At 35.9% G+C, this 19,338-nt stretch overlaps 1 protein-coding gene across 3 annotated transcripts in view; it reads right to left on the bottom strand.

The window, feature by feature from the left end:
* Window positions 1-4,975: 4,975 nt before the first annotated feature.
* XIRP2 (xin actin binding repeat containing 2) overlaps window positions 4,976-19,338 on the bottom strand; it is a 292,691-nt gene continuing 278,328 nt past the window's right edge. Inside the window, exon 11 of one of the 3 annotated variants that reach the window (XM_076005626.1) lies at window positions 4,976-15,587. In XM_076005626.1, coding sequence (XP_075861741.1) covers window positions 14,081-15,587 — 1,507 coding nt within the window. In that variant the 3' untranslated portion in view covers window positions 4,976-14,080. The remainder of the gene's footprint in view (window positions 15,588-19,338) is intronic. The other 2 variants (XM_012757046.3, XM_076005625.1) reach the window with 2 other exon arrangements.

The raw sequence follows: 19,338 nt of genomic DNA, 5'->3' as shown, positions 1-19,338 counted from the left end.
TACCACAGACTCTAAGGTAGAAGACAGTCACAATATGGCAGTAGCCTACAGTGTCAGATATTGCATAAAAAGGAAGTAAAACGAACAGGTTCTCCTGTGTTAAGGGCTACTTCCAAGTGACTAGCTTTGGGAAGAATATCCACAGTTTTAGGGATTCCAGCATGTAGGAAGATCCCCAAGACAAAAAGGTATGTAAAGTCAAAGACCACAAAAAGCACAAGAGTTCCAAATGCCAACAGAAGATTGCAAAAGATCACCAAGTCCAGGGAGGTGAGTAGAATGTATTGAAATACAGTTTGCAGCCAGAAGAACCAGGAAAAGCACTCCTGGGACCTAGGAACAGAGTGGTATTGAAAGACACGTAAAGGGCTCAGAGTCAAACAGATTGAAAAGTGACTGCTAGGTTCAAAAATTAGGATGTCACTGGTCAGAGTTGGAAAATTCTGGTTTATTGTTTGTGGAGCTGTGTATGAAAAATGATGAAGAATCAATTGCATCTAAAAAATGTGTTTTCAGCCTGCTTCATTGTGGAAGAGAAGAGACAATGTAGCTAAAGAAGTATACTTAATCTTAAAATAGAAGTGATGGGAACATGAGAAGAAAAAGGGGGGGGCAGTTTGAAGTCCCAAGAGACAGAAAGCATAACTGATGGAACAAGGTCCCTGAAAAGGTAGGAGGATGAAAAGTAGAAGAGATAAGGGAAATTTAGACACAGCTTAGCTTCTGAGACTTTTGATATGGGAAAAACAGAAATTTTCATTTCCTCTATTTTGTCCATAATAATGATGAAATGAAGTAAAATTTAAAAGCATAGTATAAGAACCTTTTTGTACCATTTAGAGAAGTTTATCCACATCACATTTATACCTCTAGATACAGTACAACAACATTTTCAAAAATCAAAGCTCATTTAGTATGACAGACTAACAGTGTATTTTTAAAATTGGCACCGAAAAAGTCAACTCTGTAATAAGGTGACACCTGAATCTATTAATCATACTCCTATTTGGTACATCATAAATCACTTATTTATGTGATGGGTTAAATAAACAACCTCCAACTTCTCCTGTTCCTTTGTTTTCCCTAAACTGTTTAAACTTCTTATTCACAGTAGGTACTAGTAATTTTATATCTAATAGAATTGAATTAACTTGTTAGTTAAATATGTTTAAGGTGTATTTCAACAATTAGAATTCAAATAGGCTTTAGAAAACATCTGTGTCTGATCAGGTGTCAAAGCCAGGTATCTCTATCAATATAACTACATTTTAATACTTGAAAGAAAAAATAATGTATTCATTTGCCTATTAACCATATGTAGATTCTGCTCTGTGCACCCAAGCCCTGAAAGATCACTTCCCTGGTCTCTTAATATGCATCTTTCCATACCCTTGAAGACATGAATCAAAAGTAAAGGCCACACCTCTGAAAGTATTTCCAGATTTTTGCATGTCTAAAGCTTAAATAGTCATCCACTTTGAATAACTGCAAGGAAGTTATAAGAGAACTCACAGAAGACAGAGACAACCTTAGGGCTAAATAAAATAGCTTTAGATAGCCAAATGCCAAGAGATGTCCTTGCTCAGGGAGAAGGGACAGACCGGCAGCACGGTAGTGGGAACAGCAGCTCCAATGTTACATGATCCATAGGTCTGTCATCACCTGGTTCCAAAAACGTGGAATTTCCCATAAACTGCTCCAGTAAAGAGGCAGAGGTCACAAATAATGCAAAGAGGTAGATAATGCCAATGCTAAACCCATTCATGTTTGGATTTAGAATACTTTTCCCCTCAGCACATTTATCTAAAAACACTAACAGTTGACTTTGGAACTTGTCCCCTTTCCTCTCAGAATCTGAGGCTGAGCCCTATCTTTGCCAACCCATTGAGAATCTCTATTCTCATCGTTTCACTGCTTTCCCTATTCGTGTAGGGTTAGCAGCCATTCTCTAGTTTCTGGCTGCACATTTGGAAAAACTCCCGAACATAAGGCGGAGAACAGTGACAGTCAGTGCTACCCCCAGGCCTCACACCTGGGCTCCGGACTAATTCCAAGCGAGCAGCGCTCTGCTCAGGAGCTTTGCTCTCCTAGCCGAGTCTTTGCTGGAGCCTCACTCTAGCTGCAGCCTCATTCTTGCTGCACATCCTCCACCGAGTACTATCCCAACTCATCTTTAGTTGGGGGCTGCTTTGAACTCCCAGGTCTTCTAGAGACTTAAGTTTGATTGGAATACCCCTGCCTGTCTCCTATTTTCAGTTCTGTAACATAAAGCACCTGTCTTCCTGGTCTCTATTTCACCTGTTGCCAGCTCCTGAAACTCCTGAAGCTATATATATGCTGCCTTCTAGAATATCCCCCTGGTGTCTACTGCTCAACCTTCCGGATATTCTCTGTATGTTTGCTTTCACTTAGATTCATTCATACTTATAAAAGTATCATAAAGGCTTACTAAAGGAAATACTGTAAACTACGTAGTCACAGATTTTAAAGAATGATATTTAGTTGAAAGGTACCAAACAATAGATGCATCTGGAAGTCTGGGCTTCCTTTCGTCTCTTTGTGGCAGAGGTTCACTCATGTGCTTGTTCTTATTTTCTTCCTGGGCCTGAGGACTACATTTCCCCTAGAGTTAAGTGTGGCCATGTCACTGAGTTCTGGCCAAAGAAATGTAGGCAGGAGTGATGCCCACCACTTCCAGGCCTGGCCCATAGAGACCTCCCACAGGAGAGCATCCCTGGTTTTCCCTCTGTCCGGTGATTGAGAAGACAGCAGGGCCTCCGAGGTGGGCAGAGCCACTACACAGAAGGAGGACTAAGCTCCTGAAGGCCTTCGTGGAGCAGAGTCTTCCTCGCTAACCCTTGCAGATTATGATATGAGCAGGAATTAAAATTTTCTTATCTTAAATCACTGAGATTTCAGGGTTTATCTATTTCACCTGGAGTTACTCAACCAGGAGATTCCTCTAACTGCCTTGTCTCTGAGGTTTCAATTCCAAGATCTGAACCAATTGTTCTTACTGTCCTCATTGGGGGAGACCCATTCATGTTGCTCCACCATTTCCTTTTCCTCCATCTCATTATTACCACCCTCATTTAAACGAAAACAAAAAACAGCATACTTGTAAGCTGTTTCCCTGAATAATTTTCTCTTTCACGCTTTCCCACATATCTTTACTTCCCAGATCCCCTCAGTTAGGTTTCAGCATACTAATTTTTGGCTAGTTACCCCATGGCCTCTCACACCTTACTGGGATCTACCACTAGCTCTAGGTGGGTGACCTTAGGAAAGTCATTTAAACTCTCCAAGTTTTCAAAAACCTCTTAAGTTTTTTACATATAGATAATACTACATTTTCTCAGAAATATCTTCTCAAAACTACATGAACATCAGTTTCCTCAATTACAAAATAATGATACTAAAATATATCCCACATATTTTAATATAAGTATGTGCTAAATGGATATTAATAGATCATTATTTTGAAAAACTTGAACTTAGGCAAAATGTAGGAATTCCACGAATATTTCTCTCCCTTCTTTTTTCCTTATCTCCTTACCCTTTATTGGAGGCTGTATTTGGGGACAAAGGATTGAAGAGTTTTCTACATAGTACTGCCATTTGCCATCCACAGGAACCTATGACATTAACTAATTCATTCATTCATTTATCAAATCTTCATTGCTGGTGTTACGGTAGACAGAGGCAAGATGCCATAACTAATAAGAAAAGCTGGGAAGGCTGGCATGGTGGCTGCAGGCCCTGAGGGAAGGAGAAAGTCAAAAAGGAAGAACATGGAAGAAGCTTTTAGCTGAATCTTGGAAAAGACTGCTGTTGACTACAGAAGCAGCAGAAATACAGAGTATGCCAGACATGCTCACAACTCCCTTCCTTCTGCCTTGGAATAAAAATATCAGTGGAAATGATTTTATAAATGTGGCTATTATGTTTTACTTCTGTTGACATTGAATTTGTTCATATTCCCCGAGGACACAAGCGAAGGTGGAAGGGAGGCAGTGCCCGAGGACACAAGCGAAGGTGGAAGGGAGGCAGTGGTCTGGGTAGGTCGAGAAGCCAGCCTGGAATTGAACATTTCTGTAGGCAATCTCTCCCTGGGTAATTGAAAGTGGGCTTTTTGAAATGCTAGTGATTTAATAATTTTCTTATGAATTAAAAAATAGGCACATGCTCTTCCTTTCTTCTTTATAAAATAGCCATTTAAATATCTTCCAATGTTGGAAGTGTTTCTAGCTTAAATATTTCAACTAAAATTATAAGGTTTAGTATTTAGGCCAAATAGTTCCTGTCCTGTTTCACATAACTAGGGCTCAACCTTTGAAGTCCTGGCATTTCCTGGCACACGGACAACTGCTGCCATGTTTTGCAGATAAAGGACAGTGAGGTCCTCACTAGTAGCAGAGGCATTAATGTCTTCCTCTATGTTATTCACAATCTTCAGGTCCCACATGTGCTGATTCTTACCTGACATCTCTCTGCCACATTCAATTGTGTTTGTTAATTTCATCGATTTAAAGAGAGCAGTTCTGCTTTCTGCTTGCCTTTAAGATAGGTGGGAGGATTGATATATTTCCTTCACTTCCATTCCTGGCAGTTGATGACATTTTCAATAAATAATCTTGTTTTTTGTTTTCTACTTTGCATTATAAATACATCTTTAGACTACATAGGCACATGCATGAGGTTGTACTTATGGTACAATGTGTGTGTGTGTGTACAAACACATATGCAAATAGACACACTTTCACACACATGTACACACACAAAAAGCAAAGTCTATATACATTATATATATGTATCTTGAGTATAATATATACATTTATATATTCATAAGCACATTACTAATGCATACTTATATATGTGAACATTTCATATATAATATATTTTTACATATGATTGTTAAGAGGTCATATGTATATTGAAAAAACATATTTAATGTCAATTAGGACTAATTTTAGTCTGTGTTTCACTTACAAGCACTTACAAGCTGAGTGAACTTAGACAAGTATCTTTTTTATTTTATTTTATTTTTTTGAGAGAGAGTCTCACTTTGTTGCCCAGGCTAGAGTGAGTGCCATGGCGTCAGCCTAGTTCACAGCAACATCAAACTCATGGGCTCAAGCAATCCTCCTGCCTCAGCCTCCCAAGTAGCTGGGACTACAGGCATGTGCCACTATGCCCGGCTAATTTTTTCTACATATTTTTAGTTGGCCAATTAATTTCTTTCTATTTATAGTAGAGACAGGGGTCTTTCTCTTGCTTGCTCAGGCTGGTTTCGAACTCCTGATCTCAAGCAATCCTCCCGCCTCGGCCTCCCAGAGTGCTAGGATTACAGGCGTGAGCCACTGCGCCCAGCTGACAAGTATCTAAATTTCCCTAATTCACAGACTTTTCACCAGAAATAATATAATCTTAACTCATACAATACCATGGGATATTTGTAAGAATTAAGCAAGACCAAAAACTATACTGTTTGTCCTTGCTGTGAGCTTGGAACATGCAAAAGATGAATACATGCTATTCATTGTTATTATTTTTATAAGGACATACATAGTTGCTCTGTGATTACCTGCAATTTGTTCTTTATGTGAATTTTTGGTTAAATAGTGGTTATTCCTGAATTATCTTCCTAACATTTTCAATTCTCATTAGAAATCTTCTCAAATCTATGGACTTCAAAGGTTTTCTAAGTTTATTAAAATGATCAGTGTGCTAAATTTCTAAATTTCACAAATTGAAATTATGTATGTAAAAACTTATAAATTATGACATTCTTTCTGCCAAATCATGAATAAGACCTTGACTAAGCAATGAATGTTCATTTAGTTCTAGAACATTAGTGTGTGTGCATATACATATATACATATAGCCACATAAGTGAAATATATGCATGTGTATATAGCACAACTATATACAATTATAAATGCAAGAGCATAAAAATAAAGCCTGTGAATAAAAATTAAGTGCATGGTGGAAAAATCACACTAATTTCTACAGAAATTGCTTTATTGGAGGGAAGAGTATGGAACTTCAAGCAGTAACTCTTTTTCATATCTTTGTGTCTCAGTACTTATTATACATGTAATCTTAAGCAACTCAATATCTCTAAATCTTTATTTTCTCAAATATGAACTAGAGATAGTAATATCTCTTCAATTTATAATTTAGTGGGCTATCTAAATACTTAATCTCTCTGAGCCTCAATTTCCTCATATGTCAACTGAGGTACAAATCTACTTACAACGTAGGGTTGTTGTGAAGATTGTTAAGATGATATAAATCATGTTAACATGCTATATAAACTACAAATAATTATATAAACTTCTCTAGCCAATGAAATAATAGAGTTTTTACCATGTAAATGCTTATATGCTAAAAAATCAGAAGAAAAATAGCACCTTTGGAATTCCATCTACAACATAGTTTTACTTATTTGTAGGAACATTTTTTGAAATGTGATCTCTAGATAAAATACTTACATAGATACAACCTTCGACTATCCGGCCTACATGTACTATGCAAGTTAATGTGCTGAAAATGTTAACATCTAATATGTTGGGGGAGTGTATTAGTATTGGGGCAGGTGAGTGTCACTTGTATTAGTCAAATAATTTATTAATACAAAAACATATAAAATTACAAATATGTTATGTGCTAAGAAGGAAAGGCAAGAGTCACAGATGTCCAAGTAGTAAAAATCAGCTGGATTTGGTATGAGAGTTTAGTTGGGAATAAATGAAAGATATAAGGGTAGAAAGTATGACTCTTGAATGGTGTCTGAGACAGGAACGACTGGAAGAGGACCAAATTTGAAATTGGAGGTGAGTGATGCTCTGATATGGACATGTTGAATTTAAGGTTCCATTGAAACATCCAAGAGAAACTATCAAGTAGGCAGTTATCTATATGACTCTAGAGAGCTCAGGGAAGGTGATACATTTGGGAGCCACTGATATTAAGGAGACAATTTAAGACTTGGACATGGATACAATTGCTATAAATAGTATAGATGAAGAAATAGAAGAGATTAGTAAAATGTTTTTGGAAACTATAGTATGGTTATAGAAAATTTTGTTAGTGGATGTACATTTGCTTATAAGCACAATAACCACATTAACAACAGCAAATTGAGACAAGTAAAATGCATAATCTGTACATTGACAACTGATAACAAAATGTTTTTCACTTGACAATATATATTTCTTTAATGCTCTTAATTTATAACAAATGTGTATTCTGAATTAGTGATTTTGATGACATTAATATTGGATGTGTTGGCTAACTAAAAACAGGCTTAACAGCATTAAAAATTGCTGATATTGATGTTTTTATAATTTGGACATTAACTATTAATGCATATGCATGCATTCACACATACAAACATATACACTTACAGCATTAAACTCAGATACTAAGATTTAAAAGAGATCAATTAATGAGCGAGGACATGGCATTTAATGATTTTTTTCATTATTTGTTCTTAGATATTGGTAGTGTTAATTATGTTTTATATATCATCTCAATTACAAAATCATTGAAACTTTTATTGAGTACTAAATATTTTAGGTTAGGTAAGGTCCAGGAAATAATGAATTATTTTGGAATTTGCTTTTTAACTAATTTGCTTTAGGGAACTTCTATATGGGCGAATAAAGGCAATGTAGAAAGGTGTTTCATCAGGTGTATCCTTTAGCCAGTCTTTTCTTCTCTTAAAGGAAATTATTTAATAGGGATAATAGGAACACCATGAAAATTAATAAATAAACACCTGCTATCATCTTACAAAACATGCAGTAAATTAGAGGGTGGATATGGCAGCAGTCATTACCAGTTGCTGCCTCTTTGAACCAAGTTAAAATGATCATGTGAGGGAAGGGTCCAAGCGTAGCCTGACACTTACCCTGTATTGCCAAGAAGAGTCTTGTCCTGGGTGCAGTGTGTGCTGTCAAGCTCACAAGTCGCATTGCAGGCAAAGAGCTCAGCCATACATCCCTGGTCCCTATATATCTGGCACATGCAAACTTCTCTCAGAACTGCTTAGCTATGTGTATATCAGTGGCCCTTGACCACCACTGCCTCCTGCTCCCCAGGGTTCTGTATTTCAGACCCTATGGGGAAAGGGTCAGTGTCCGTCTACCACAGCAGTAAGTGAGGTACATGTGGCCACACTGCCACGTTAGCTTCAGAATGGCTCTGCTAGCCAGGGGGGTCCTGATGCATTGCATGGGATGGATCTTGTGTACTCTCTCTTCCTTCTCTTGCTGTAAGTAGAAGCTCTAACACTTGAGCCAGGTGTGTGTGTTGTCCGTTCTCAGTGACCTCGAATGGTACACTGATCTCTTCCCTAGGTGGCCCTTATCTGCCATTTGACTTTGGCTGTACTAACATTATATTCTATGCTGTGGCAAACCTGACCACCTAGTGAAACAGATAAAAAGTCAATTATACATTAGGAGATAGGCATTGCACTAATATTTATAATAAAGCATATTTACTTTTGAATAATTAATGTAGCAGATTGCACTAATGGCCTCAACTCTTTACCATTGGCTGCATCCACATGCTTTTGCAGTGCTGTCTCATGATTCTTTGACCACAAGACTTAGTTTGACCATTAGAATGAGGCAGCAGTAAATGATGTACTAGTTCTGAGCTTAGAGTGTTTTCCCACTTCTTGACATCTTCCATTGCCATGAGAAGACCATGCTCACAATAGTTTATGGTTGGCAGGAGGAGGATGAAATCACCTAGTGCAGAGCTATCCCAGCTAAAGTGCCCCAACCAACCACAACCTCCAACACAGTTCTCAGTAGACTTGCTAAGACCAAGCTGAACTACCCAGCTAAGTTGGGGAGAGGCATCTGCAGCATCTTTGAGTGAAAGTGTAGGTGTTAACCCTGTAATAATAACAATAATAATGTAGGGAGGAATAGGCCATGTCTATAGGCTCAGAGGGTTCAGAGGAATCTGTGATTTCCATATTCTTGGCTGTATCAGCCAACATATCTTCATACATACTCCGGATTTGATTTTTTATTTGAAAAAGTCCCTCATCTTGGTGGCAGTTTAACCTTCCATGGAGCTCAGCTACTCTTACAATGAAATTGCACTTAGCTTTTAATTGTTGATTAATCACTGTTAGCTTTTTGTTATTCTTTTTTTCCAGAATGATTGGGTTTAGCAACAACCACACAATTCCATTTTCCATGTAGTAGCTATTTTTTCCTACATGTCCTGAATCCATTTGATACATGGTACCAGCTAGGCATTTGCTTCAGCCACGCCAGTGTGCCACTGCTGAGAATTTTAACAATTGCACTGCCACCTTGTGCCCATTGCCAGCCAGGCAGAAAGTAACTCAGCTCCAAAATATTTGTTCCAGTGTCTGCTTTCTTGGGCCACTCCTAACACCAGCTGGTGAAAGTTGAGTTCTCCAAGAAGTACATGTGCAGCCAGAGATTAATGTGTAGGAGGTTTATTAGAGTGTGCTCTTGGTATCAAGGGAAAGGAAAGAAATGGAAAAAACCAGGATTAGACAGAAGTTGAGTTGAGACGCAGGCTCAAGAGAGGCCTCAGCCAACCCTGCAGGGAGTTTTGAGCTGGAGTGACCCTTCTAAGTTGTGCTGAGTTGTCCTTCCATTGATAAAAAAATGAATACAGTCTGCTCTGGAGAGGCATTTATTTCTAGCTAAAGCAATCCTGGTAGGGGGATGACAGTTAATGGCCTTCCGTGGGCAGCACTCCTGGCATCTGTGGAAGTAAACCCTTCCTTTCTGATGGGGAATCTTGGCTGTGCCTCATGGAATCCACAACTACATAATTACACCTAAATAAATTGTGACTAAATGAAGACCATTTATTCAAACCTAAAACACTTTTCCACCTATTTACTGTAATTCTGCAGTCTTCCAATTAACACAACTCTGTTATTATACATCTTCCTGGGTTTTCTACATCCATAAGCATTAACTGTGATTAGCTATTTTATTTTTTGAATGCTACTTTCTAGTCTGAGAGCTTTATATGAAAGACATCATAATTTTTTTCTGTTTTTTCTTAATCAGTCTGTTGACACACACAAATGGCTCCATAAATGTTTGTGGAATGGCTGTTGATTGGGTGATGTCATAGTGTTTATTTGTTTATTTGTCTAGCTTTCTAGCCATTGTCCACCCATTTTATTTTCTATAAAAGGTACTGTGTTAAAGGCTATGACCACACTGCGGATATTCTACTATTATTTTTCTTTTACCATTCATTTGGATATAAAAACATTTCATTGCATATTCAAACATATTCATTTGCATATATAAACATCTAAAATTTAAAAATTTCTCATAATATTATAGTGGAAGAAGATTCACAGTTAATGGACCTCGTAAGGTAGCCTAAACTAACTTTTTCAAAGGACCCCATACATGTTGAGGTTAAATTACTTTTAGATTGGTATTTACCAAAAATTATTTCCGATCTTTTATTAGACTTGAATTCTAGAGGATTGAGGCTCCATACTCCTCAGCACTTCTCATATGTTTTTATGGCTCTTGTTTTGAATACGAGTAGCACATCTGTGGCCGATTTCTGATCTCCATTAAATTTGATTTTGCTAAGATAAGATTTCATATTATCATTAATACCTGCAGATTTCAAAACTTTTACATTAGATTTGGAAATCACCCTTGGTTCTCATGGACATTTCCAGAGAGAAAAAAAAAAATGTATTGCACTTCTCTTTTACTTTAACATCTGTCTCTATTTTTCTGTAAGTTCAATTTCTTGGCAATGGGAAAACTTTTCTACTTAATTGGACAGTAACCATAACTATCGAAACATCGCAGAGAAGGTTTCTTTTTTTTCCTGTCTTTCAGTTTCTTAAAAAATTAATGTGCCTTTAGAAATTACTCTAGAGATGTTTGTAGAAAATTGTTAGTTTGGGAGGAAATATGCCAGATGCATACAATGTTTGCACATTAGGGAATGGGTGGTGAGTTTGCATTATTCAGTTTTATTGCAATGTGGGAAAGACATTGTCCCAACACAAAGAATGTGTTGCTTAGGGCCCCGAATCTGTCACAAGGATTGATTGTGTGGGAGTTGTAAAAGAAGACAATTCAGCACAATTTTCTGGGGAATAGAACATTTTTACAAGATTTGTTGGGAGGCCCAATCTTAAATAAATAATGCCGACCCCCTTATATGCCAAGCTCAGCCATCACATAGCCTGCTCTGGAGTGGTGTTTGTTCAATCATGGGCCCATCTTCATTCCTTTGTCAGAGAAATTTTTTTCATGGAAATATTAATTTTTGCAGCATAAACCTATATATTATATAGTTTCTGTGATATAAATCTCAAGTGAAAAATTATTGAGAAGTTATTTCATTATATTAATAGCCATGGGTTAAATCTAAGCCTTAAAGATGAAATGTGGTTACTACTGCTTATGGGCTGAGTTGTGTCCTTCCAAAGTTAATATGTTGAAATCTTAACCGACAGTAACTCAGAATGTGATTTTCTTTCAGACAGAGGGTCTTTAAAGAAATAATTAAGGTAAAATGAGCTCCTTAGGGTTGGCCCTATTCTAACGTGCAGTGTCAGCAGCAGAAGAAATTTGAACACAGACACATAGAGACCAAAGACCATGTGAAGACACAGGGAGAAGGTAGCCATCTACAAAGCCAAGGTGAGAAGCCTCAGGAAAAAAAAACAATCCTGCCAACACTTTGATATTGGGCTTTTCTGGCCTCCACAACCGTGAGAAAACAAATTCTTGTGCTTTTAGTCACTTAGCCTGTGATACTTTGTTATGGCTGCCCTAGAAAGATAATTTACTTCCTGTAATAATAAGAAAACTTACTGAATTTTTGATTTGTGTGTTTAACTATATTTTAGTTCCCAAAGCTTGCTCTTTAGCTGGAAAATTTTGTCATAATTAGAGTAAACCCACTGCTAAATAAAACTGTATTTGGATTTCTTAAGCACATTTGAAGTTTTCTAAACTCCTACATACTATTCAAAAAGGTGATGCAGGCAGCACTTATGATAAAATTCACTTTCTAAGAAGATTGCAAAAAATAATTTGTTGAATAAATGAAAGGTAAACAGAAGAACAATCAATATTTTCATTGTTTTCCCTGATATGGATATTAGCTAATTTCAGTCCTAAATTTTACCGTAATTGATAGAGGACTGGGATACCAAGATTAAATAGGTAGAGTCATAAGAGAAGATTTTTATATAGCAAGGGCCACTTTTTAAAAAAAGGATCATCAACTTAAGAAACTACACATTAAGATATTATGTCATAAAGTTTCATCATTTTTTTTATCTATGGAAACTTTTGTGTTATCTTAGCATAAATGATTTTAGAAATAATGCTGTGTCATTAAGAATTCATGAAGAATAGTGCAAAGTGTAATAATTTAATTTAAAGAAGAAATTTTCTGTTTTGGCCCCACAGCTTGCCATTTTCTGGCTAGACTTTCATAGTATTCAGTTGTGTAAACATTTATGTTATGAACTGAACCGTGTCCCCACAAAACTTGTGTGTGGAAGCCCTAACCCAGTGAGACTGGATATGGAGATAGGACTTTTAGAAAGGTAATTAAAGTCATATGGAGTTACATGGGTGGCCTCTAATCAGAAAGGAGTGGCGTCCTTATGTAAAGAGGAAGAGACACCAGGGGTTTCTCTGGTGAGTGAGTGGAGGAAAGACCATGAGAGGACCAAAAAGAGAAGGTGGCTATTAGCAACTAAGGAGAGAGGTCTCAGGAGAAATCAACCCTGCCTTCACCTTGACCTTGTACTGCCAGCTTCCAGAATTGTGAGAAAATATATTTTTGTTGTGTAAGCAACCCAGTCTGTGGTATTTTGTTTTCCAGCCATAGTGAAATAATACAATGTAGTTCTTAGATATCTGTTGAGAACACACTAGCAGAAGGGAATTTGGTATGCTTTCTAAAAACAACTAGTTTTCAACACTGCATTTTGGTTTCATATTTACAGAATGTCAATGGTGTGTGTTTATGTAGGAGAATATATGTACATTCCGAATTATGCAGAGCCACTCATATGTATTCATGTTATTTTTTTCTTTCAGAATCACCAAACTTACTTGAGGAAAGGCAAAATCAGCAAAAAATCCAGAAGCCAAATTTTCAAAGGAATATGGTCTTGTAACAGGAAAACTTAATATTTATCAAATATAATAATAGGAAAAACCTGAAAAATTGTGGTTATATGACTATTAAATTTATCATTTGCATAGAGTAAGCAATAAAAATGTAATATGCATAATTTATGTAAGTAAATTATAAAATCTTTCTAGTTCAGTTGGTTTCTGAGAGACTGTATTTTGAGATAGGTAAATGCATAATTTCCATATTATTCTGGAGGAAAATTGACATTTTTCATTAAATGTTAATAGACACACTCCATGATAGTTTAATAAAGGTAATCATTTAAAGAACCATAATAACCCTTATATCTTTAAAATATTGGGTTAAAAAGAGATTGAAAATTTTATATTTTCTATTAATACTGTGGCTTCAGTTTAGTACTTTTTTTTCTAGGATTATTTTTGTACGTGTATAGAAAATACTTGCCCCAAGACAAATAGTTCTTAAATCATAAAAGATATCTACTTAGAATGACAATATATATATGGAAAAAGGTTACAGAAGTATTTTTGTTTGCACCCCAGGTGATTCAATTTTATTTCAGCAAATTATAGAGAAGGTATAAGAATTGCAATAAATATCAGCAGTATACCCATGCTGTTACACAAGCAAACAGAGTCATATACTTAAGTGCTATTTGATGGGAAGACATAGCCATGTTGTTTCATCTCTTCATTTCATTCAGAACAAAATTAGGTTTAAATAAATTATGAAAAAATGGCAAAGTGCAATACAAGAAATATGCCATTATGACAGACATGAGATTTCTGAACTTCAATGTTTACAGTTAGTTCAACAAAATGTTACCAAAATCCATAAAGTCTTATGGATTTCGTGACAGCAGTATCTCTCAGTGCCTGAGTATGGACTGCAGGTGGCCTGAGATGGGTCACTCAGTGTCACTGTAGCACCTATTTCTTTTAATCTGCTCTTCCACAGTGAGTTGTTGAGGCTGGACTTCCACTCTGGCAAACAAAGGCTTAGCTGCACATTCACGGCTCAGAGCATCAGAATTTGTGTTTCCACTCCTGCAGGCTACTCCCATTGTTTCCCCATGCCAATGTTTAATGTCCTTTCCAAATTCTCTTAAACACAAGCATGGCATAGTTTTTATTTGATCTACAGAATTTGTGAAATCACACTCAAAAATGTTCTCATTTTTCTTGGAAAAAGCAGTGATTTTCACAGTGTTAGAAAAGAAAAAGTGGAAATTTTTGTTGTTCGAATGGTTTCCTTTAATGTTTAAGAGACTTGTATCAGAAGAGACCATTGAACTTTGCCCCTTTACCACGAAGCCCCCGTTGAGGCCTGGTTTCGCAGCAGACTGCACAGGGCTGCCAGCAGCCGCTCTGCCAGTCTGTTTCTTGAGAGCCGTAGCTAGAACATTCCTTGAATAAGTCTGTTCAGATTCAAATATATCAAGCAACTCTGAGATTTTAGATGCATTTTCTAACTTTGCAATTCGATATTCATTTGCAGTGTCATTTGCTTCATTCGACAGGGGCAATAGCTTAGGAGATTCTGAAATAGATGTCTTCTGCCTGCAATTATTTAGACACGAGACCGCTACATAATTGTTATTATTATTCTTATTCAAATTCTCCCTATGATTTTCTGGCACCACCTCATCATCGGCGTTATTAACCTGTAAAACTTCTGCACCATCAGGTTCATTAGTTTTTTCATGTTTCTCCTTTTCAGCACTCTGCACAACCACATTGTTGTTGTTGTTAAGATCCATTTCACTTTTTCTCTTATTCTTTGTATCTTCACCCTCAATCACCTTACCTTTCACATTCTTATTCCCTTCCTTCTTTTCATCTTTGTTTGCTTCGTACATTTTCATTTCTTTGATTGCTGTAGCACCCTCCTTCTGACACACATGGGCGGATTGCAGACACTGTTGCAAGAAAGAAAGGTGATCTTGTTCCTGTCCTTTATTTTCCAGAGTTTTAATGTGTTCTAGCAGTGATTCGCTTTTAAATTCAGGGGATGTAGGTATTGTCATTTCAGGTGGCCATTTAGGTTTTATCATTTTGAGCTCGTCCTCAAGGGGGAAGGTTTTCTTAGGGACCTCCCTGGAAGGAGGCCAAACAATTTTTAATTTTCCTCTTTCCCCTAATTTTCTCAAATCATCCCTTTGCCTTTCATTGTTGCCAGCATCTAAATGTTTATTAAGATCACCGAGTATGAGGGTGTTTGCTAAGGTGTTTTTACACATAAGTTGCTCTTCATTGGGTATAAAGTCCACTGAGTTGCTTTGGTTCTTGCAATTCCAGCGATCTTTATGTCGTTTGTGTCCAAAACCTTCATCATAATTTCCTTTAGATTTGAAAAGTTGTTTAAAGTGAGGTTTACAGTATATTTGTCCATGAAGTGATGCATAATTTCCCAAACTGCAAAAAAAAAAAAATTAGCATTTTGTATATTTATTGTAAATTCACAAGGTATTAGGGAATTATTTCAGTAATGAGTTATAAACTCAGTTAACTTAGCAGCAATAGGAATGAACCTATTAACTGAGCATTCCTGTTAGATAATAGTTACCCACATGATATCTGTTTTGCTGTGCTTATAATTTAATGATGTAAGTCAGGTATTGGTATCATAGGTATTACAGTGTAATGAACATGTAGTTATAGAAGGTGCAGAATGATAAGACTAACTAAACCTGTGCTAATTAAATGATTTATATGAGAGCTTGCAATTTTAATAAATCCTGAATATTACACACACACACGCACACAAATCAACTATGTGAACTTCCTGGTTAGCTGGATTTTGAATGAATTGAAAAGCCTGCCATGCAATTGCTTATCTGACCTCTTTAGAGAGATCAACAAATAGTGTGCCTGTTAAAATTAAAATCAAATTTGGACAGAGGCAATAGCATAGATTTTGAATACTTTTGCATCTATGCATAAAAACATATAGATCAATTAGATAGTAAATTTAAAACCCACAGGTAACATTTATAAGAAAACAAAGCCACAATGTCAAAATACAACAGGATAGGGACAAACCCCCAGTCTCATCTGCATGGGTGAGAGCCAAGGGAGGAAGGAAGGTGTCTGAAGGACCTGGAAATATGAGACCACAACATAACCAGCCGATATTTTTTGGAAAGTGCCAAATGCCAATCAGACAACAGTGGCTGAACTTGGGAGGGGTTTTGTCCTCTCCTATAGCCAGTGAGCACAAGGGACCTGTGGTAAGAAAGACTGGAGAGACTAGATAGGCTGAACCCTCAAAACTGATCCAGTGGGGTTCCCTCTTAGAACAAAACCCCAAACTGGGAAAAAATATGAGTGGGATCAAGATTGGTCAGGATAATGACAACAGAGGTAAAAGAGAAGGGACCAATCAACATAGGGTAGAGGAACCAAGTCAGGAAATCACACGAATAAAGCAGCCTAATCTTTTTGAACAGACTGTGAAAACTAGAAGAGGTAGCTCTGTGCAGTTAGAAAGGCCGTCCTGAATTTTCATCCTTCTGAGATTTTGGAAAACTAATTTTATGTAAAAATCAGTAACACAAATGTACCAAGGTAAAATCTTATATAGTTATTATAAGAAAATAAAGGTATAAGGGGTGTCATAATATCCCTGCAGATAATAAAATTATGCCAGAAAAACATACCTTAAAAATGCCAAAAATTTAACCTACTATTTCAAAGTGAGCTAAAATATATTAAGAATATGATAAATGACCTGAGAAAACAACATGGATCAGAATTTGAAAAACTTATAAATGAGGTGCCAGAAATCAGGAAAAAATAGAAATAAAGAAAAAAAATATCTTATCAATAAAAACTAAACTAAAAGCACAAGAGCAATTAAACACAATAAAAATGACTTAAAAAGAGAAAGAAAAGAATAAAAACACAAAATTGTAAACAATCCAAAAGAAATAAATACAGAAGAAATTTGAGAGAAAGAGACAAATATTAATAATGATAGGCAAAAAATATTTAAGGTATGGATAATGCGAGTTCTTGAAGAAGAAAACTAAAGTAATGAAACAAATTAAATATTAAAAATCTATTATTAAAAGAATTTTTGACATAAAGAAATATGCAACAACATATTGAAAGAACACACTGAATAATTGACATCATTGATCCAGACCGACAATGCCAAGAACTAATCTAGTAAAAATTACTGAACTTTATATAACAATAAAAAGAAGAAAAAAATCCTTATGTATCTTTTAAAAACGTGTATATCCTATAAGGAAAAGAAAATTAGATCATTATCAGACCATTCCAACATTTTATGCCAGAAGAAAATAAAATTATGCATTTAAGATACTCAATGAAAAACAGTTTAAGCCAAGGGTTTAATTTCAGAATTACCTACTTTCCACTGTAAAGGTCACAAACAAACTGTTATCAGCATGTAAGAACTCAGGACTACTGTTTCCATGAGCTTTTTCTGAAGACTCTACTAGAAACTAAGTTTTAATAAACAAAATGACTGCAGAAACATTAACATAAGGATTGCCGGTGGCCATTAGTATCTTGCAACCTGTAAAGTAAGATGAAATCAGGGAGAAGAGGAAGATGATACGGTATGTAGTGGCGAGTGGCTGTATGATCTGAAACTGAAGATACAGCACAACATTATAAAAAATGGGCCATGGGAATGAAGAAAGCAAATGTAATTTTTTTAATGTCTGATAATCAAATTAGTGGTGCTAATAGTTTTGTTATTCCAAGACTGTTGTACAAATGAATATGGTCTATTCCAATTCTGTTATCTCCTTTGTCTTTGAGAACCAGAAGTCCTGAAATGGAAGAATGGAGATACAGATGTAGTAAAGCACTGGCTAAGTGCTTTTTTGTAGAAGCAATGCAGTTTTGAATTTGATTTGGAAATATCACTATGAATATATAGTATATATTTTTCTTTATATGTAAAGATATACTAGATCTTTCCACTAAAGCTTAGAGACAATGGCCAACCCAGTAGAATAAAAATCAAGATTGTTGTTTTGAAATATCATTTCTTACTAAAAGAAACCAGAGCTTAGAGAAATGACTGATTCTAGGTCTGGGACAGAAAACATATAAGATAGCCTGAAACATCTGGTCCCATCAAATAATGAGAAAGTTTTCAAAGACTAGTGTCATATCGAAGGACTCAGGAGACAACTTCAAGAGTTGCTCACTGGCCAGGGACAGGAAAATCTGAGCTGTAATAATGATAATTGCACTTGATTGAAATGAGTTAAATATGCATAAATCCATGAGTCTATAAAGATATTATTTCAATAATAATTTTATTATTAAATTATACAATAATATTAATTTTATAATATTAAATTATAAAATAATATTAATAATATTATCCCCAGAGGGAATAATAAGGAACAATTCTATTGTCTTGCTAAATAAATAACAAATATGTTGGCAAAGTTGGTAAATAAGTCAAAAAAGTCATGAATATGTTCTTTCTTCAACCGACTGTACTGTGTAACCAAATAGTAGATGAAAGGAAGCATCTTCTTGTAAAAGTATTCTAACTAATAAGTGAAAAAGAAATAACAGAATTAGAATATCAATACTTTGCAGACATCTATGAATGGATATGGGTATTCAGCCTCAATATTTGCTACATTCACAAGATGAGAGGCAACCAGACATTATGTGCTTACTTATGCTGTTGATAACACTATCTATACTCTTGTGAAAGGTATCAAATCTGGACCTTGGTCCAGCTGACAGCTTGTAAGAAATACAGGGAACAAAAGTACATGTTGAACTGCATTATGAGTGTGCTATAAGCAGGTCCAGACTGTGGAAATCTCTACAGGTCAAATGTCTAGGTTCTTCACAAATACATTGAAAGGAATGAATGAAAGAAATGGAGGGGCAACCTACAGATTAAAGAAAACTTACCAGATACATTGAAGTCGAAGTTTTTTAGAAAATAGAAAAGACTAAAATATAGTCTTAAGGAAGGCACATTTGGATAACAGAACAATAAAAATATAAGAAAGTGATCATTGAGAAGGATACCATTTCCTTATGGGAGAGAAATAGTAGGTTGTGTAGGATGAGGTACAAGAAAGGGACTTCTGGAGTGGCTGGCAAAGTTGTATTTCTTGACCTAGTAGTGGGTACAAAGTGTTTATAATAATTTATC

Source organism: Microcebus murinus, chromosome 8, assembly GCF_040939455.1.
Source record: "Microcebus murinus isolate Inina chromosome 8, M.murinus_Inina_mat1.0, whole genome shotgun sequence".
Classification (NCBI taxonomy): domain Eukaryota; kingdom Metazoa; phylum Chordata; class Mammalia; order Primates; family Cheirogaleidae; genus Microcebus; species Microcebus murinus.
This window is presented reverse-complemented; position numbering and strand designations above follow the sequence as displayed.